The sequence below is a fragment of the Mus pahari genome, chromosome 7 (assembly GCF_900095145.1).
Source record: "Mus pahari chromosome 7, PAHARI_EIJ_v1.1, whole genome shotgun sequence".
Classification (NCBI taxonomy): domain Eukaryota; kingdom Metazoa; phylum Chordata; class Mammalia; order Rodentia; family Muridae; genus Mus; species Mus pahari.
The window spans coordinates 35,505,615-35,509,969 of record NC_034596.1 but is presented as its reverse complement, the minus strand read 5'-3'; the positions used below and the strand labels follow the sequence as shown (position 1 = coordinate 35,509,969).

Below are 4,355 nucleotides of genomic sequence, written 5' to 3'. Positions count from 1 at the left end.
ATAGGAAACTTTTGGGATAGCATTTGAAATGTAAATAAAGAAAATAATAAAAAATTAAAAAAAAAATAATGAGTATGCAACTGTCAATCACTGATTAGGTTTAATGCTAAAATCTAAATAATAATTTAATATTAATATTATTATATTACATATTATATGTTATATGTTATATATCATATATATAATCTTATAACTTATGTCTTATATCATCTTATATCTAATATTATATATCATGTATCTTATATCATATCTTATACTATATATCATATATATATTTTTAAATAATAAAATTCTAAATAAGAATAATTTTTGAAGTCAGGATTGGTGCATCTTTCTTCAATAAACAAAATGTCAATATCAAATCTCAAAATCATTATGAGCTTCAATCATGTGAAGTGGAAGTTTTCTAACTGAGCTTTCAAGAACTTGCTCCATGATGTCATAGTTTCCCTATTTCTGGTCTGAACTAGTAAGTGTTGTAAGAACAACTTTGACAGGGTGGGGAACATTATTGCTCAGGCTCTAATTCTGGATATTTCCACTTCCAATCATGGCCAAGCAACAGAAGTGAAAAAGTATTCAATGACTTAAAACGATAGAAAAAAAAATCATTCAAGTTCAAACTTCGGAAGTTAGAGTTTTACTGAGCCAGGCTGCATATTCTTTATTCTGCACAACTACTCTACCAAATTAAAGAGGAAATACCTTCCTGGAGGTAGTAGAAAAGCTCAACATTTTTAAACAAATTTGTTACAATGTTTACTGATGTAGTATAACTATTCAACATTTCTTTCTAATAGCTAAATTTGCAGTGCCACCATGTCCAAAATCTTTGAATTTCTTCTCATATTCTAGAGTGAAGTATAGGGAATTTGCAGGCAAGGATGTAGATATTGTACAGAAGTTTAATTCACTTGAAAATTGTACTTTTGCTTTATGACTGTAAGAAATTGGATTTCTATGAGGCTGTAATAATTTGAAGTAGAAAACTGTACAGATCTCAGGGATATGTTGCGTTTATATAGTAATAAAAGAGCAAAAGAGCCCCTTCCAAGATAGTCTCACCTTTTTAACGTAATCAGGCACCTCTTCAACAGTTTGGAAGGCAGTTTCACTGGGCTCCATCAAGTAAAACATCGCTCTCATACTCTGGGAAACTGAAACATTGTCTTGGGCTCCTGGGCTCCTCATTTCTGTTCCTGTCTGGTTTCCAGCTGGAGATATTTGTGGTTCTGTGGCAGACTTGCAAGACTGAACAAAGAAAAGGAACAGTGTAGCACAAGCGAGCCTTGTCAGAGAAGAGCTGAGAACAAAGACCCACAGAGACCTCAGCCAACAGCAGAGTTTGTGTGCAAAGGCACAGAACACTAGGAGCAAGAGCAGGTTCACAGTTCAGTGGACTATTCCCCAGGAAGAGGAAGTAGGGGAACAAGGAAGACGTACAGAAACAAGCAAACAATGCAGTTTGCCTGTTGCTTAAGTAACTAGTCAACAACTGAAACGAGAAGTAGAAAAAAAATAAAAAAATAAAAAAAAAGCTTTTTTAACTGTGCCTTTGAAAATGAAAGAGGTAACCGAGCAAACAAACCAGTTTTAGAACAAGTGAAAGTTCACTCTGATAAAGTGGTGGAAGTCCAAAAGTCAGATCACATGAGCAAAATTACATTCTCTCTAAAAGGCACAATGCCTTTGAATTTGTTGTTTCTTCACAGAATCCTCTCTTAGAAGCAATGGGCAGTCTGTGTAATAATTAGTTGCCTCTCCACAGGAGAGCCTGGTTTCTTACCCCCTACAGATTTCTATTCAGCAGCTGAACTTCTGGGACATTCTGCAAATCAGTTCAGAGCCACTCGGTTTATTGCACAATCTAGCTGTTCTGTGGAAACTTACATGTCTCTATCCTTTTTGTCCTTAAAGGGACTCCCTTCCCTAAGAAACTGCAGGGGTTGTCATGAGACTTCTCCTGTGGCTTACAAGATTAGCTAAAGTCACTGCACTCTTCTGGAGAACTAGAAGGCACTTGATTGCAGTGGCAGGGAATGTGTGGTCTTTGTGTGAATAGTGTGAGTAGTTTGAAATTAGTCAAAGTCAACTTTAGTCGATATGATTACTATGGAATATTATGGTTATATGAAAGGAGTGTTGTGTGAAACCTGGCATTACCTTTTTTTGTTGCTGTAACAGAGCACCTGACACAGTGACATAAGGAAAGAACATTGATTGACTTTGGATCACAAAGTACAGCCTATGCTGGAGGGACAGTCATGGTAGGGCAAATATAAAATGGGTGGTAATATCTTGTTTACAGTCAGGATACAGAGAAAATCATGAATCCTGACATGAAGCTGGCTTCCTCTTGTTTTGCTCCTTAACTAAATCTGAGATCCATATCATGAGCTAGTACCTACCATCCAGACTCATTGTGAGTCTTTATCAGCAAAATCTGAGGGTGTTTCTCCAGGCGCTAGACAAGGAGGTGAACTAGGAAGGGATGAGAATAAGAACTGGGTTCAGGTTGCCTTTGTCAGACTTTGTCAGAGAAGTTTGATGCCAGGCAACTTCTCGTCAATATGTTTAAACACAATATAATTTCTATATACCATCTATTCCAAGAAGGTAGGACGTAGAGATGGGCTACCTGTACTAGTTTAAGTGCCTAAGGAAGGATCTCGCCTACATCCTTACTCATCATTACAAATAAGGTAGAGATCATTTGGGTTGTTGTCATCTCTGTTCCCAGTTGTGGCTATATAGGTAAGGTGAGTGTCATTTATACTTTTAGCTATTTCTGTTCCCGGGCTGTGGTAACGTAAGGAACATTTGGATTACTAGCCGTATTCATTCTTGATAGTGAGAGCTTGATATGGCTGGTTCAACATATTGCAGACCACCAGACAATTATCTCCAATTCTCATTTTTGGAAAAACAGAAAGGACAATCCTAGATACTTAACCTTCCTGGTTTCCTTGGGGGTTTGGGGATAAATAGACCTTTGTGCTTCCTGAGATACCTTCCATAGAATAGCCAGGGGTGTGTGTCTGTAAGGTTACTCCAAATTCAGTCAAGTTGACAGTAGATTAACCACCAGAACCTCGGAGAGTTATAACATCAGGCATGGATACTACAGGTGACAGCATGTGACACAAAGAAACCTGAGGAGGTATAAGGTATGTGTGCTTGTATAAAGTAGTTCTATAAAATGTGTATGCCTGGGTGTGCATGTTCACGCTTTATAGATTTACTAAGATGGGCAGGTTCACTTTCAGGAGACTATTGTTTCTAAATGTCACCTGGTGATTTTCACTGAGGCATTCACAGAGACAATGTTGCCATGTTCAAATCTTTCCTGATGTATTGGTCACACTGAACCAATTTCCTTTCAAAGTAAACCTTACAGCAGAATTGTTTGAAATACAGACAACAATCATTACAAATAAACATATATTCGGTATACCCATTTAACAAAAGTAATTATGTACAGCAAAGTGTTATTTCTGCCTTTTACATGACTATGAAATTACAAATGTGACAGATGACAAAATCAAAATACATGTAACTTAATTATAAGTAAAGTGTAAAACGGCAGCAACCCTCTATCTCTTACTGTAGACACTCAGCATTATCGTCAACGAGGTAACCTCCCCTCTCACTGGGTATTTTGTCTCATCATCTCTTCTCGTCCTACAAAAGAGGATTGTTATTGTTGTATATCAATTTAGACACATACTTATGGTTTGGATTTTGTAGCAGAACATATTAGCTTCTTCTTGGAATCATCAACTTAATCAAGAACATTCTTTAATTCAGTGTGTAATTAAGTTGCGAGGCTTTGGTTTTGTTGTTGTTGTTTGTTTGTTTTTTCTTTTTTTAATTGGATATTTTCTTTATTTACCTTTCAAATGTTATCCCCTTTCCTGGTTTCCCCTCCAAAAAACACCCTACCCCTATGTCCCTCCGTCCCTGCTCATCAGCCCACCCACTCCAGCTTCCTGGCCCTGGCATTCCCCCACACTGGGACATAGAGCCTTCACAGGACCAAGGGTTTCTCCTCCCATTGATGTCTGATTAGGCCATCTTCTGCTACATATGCAGCTGGAGCCATGACATTAAAGATGTGTGTATGCTTGTGTATGTATATGTGCACATGCCCATGCACACACACATGGACACACATGCACTCGTGTATACTAGGTAAGCAAAATCACCTTAGGCATTTAATATACAGAAGGCTGAATACAAAAATTAATTTAGAGAGATAATGACAGAAGTAAAAATACAAAGAATGGAATAAAAACCCTAGAGACAAGTGTCACTAGAAAACTCATAGCCTTCTTATTCTATCAGAATAACAGAGA

General features: G+C 37.2%; 1 protein-coding gene across 1 annotated transcript in view; it reads right to left on the bottom strand.

The window, feature by feature from the left end:
- The window catches only part of Agmo (alkylglycerol monooxygenase), a 304,766-nt gene extending 303,162 nt beyond the window's left edge, over nt 1–1,604 (bottom strand). Inside the window, exon 1 of the mRNA XM_021202587.2 lies at nt 1,066–1,604. Within this exon, the coding sequence (XP_021058246.1) occupies nt 1,066–1,191 (126 nt within the window). The 5' untranslated portion in view covers nt 1,192–1,604. The remainder of the gene's footprint in view (nt 1–1,065) is intronic.
- Between the last annotated feature and the right edge of the window lie 2,751 nt (nt 1,605–4,355).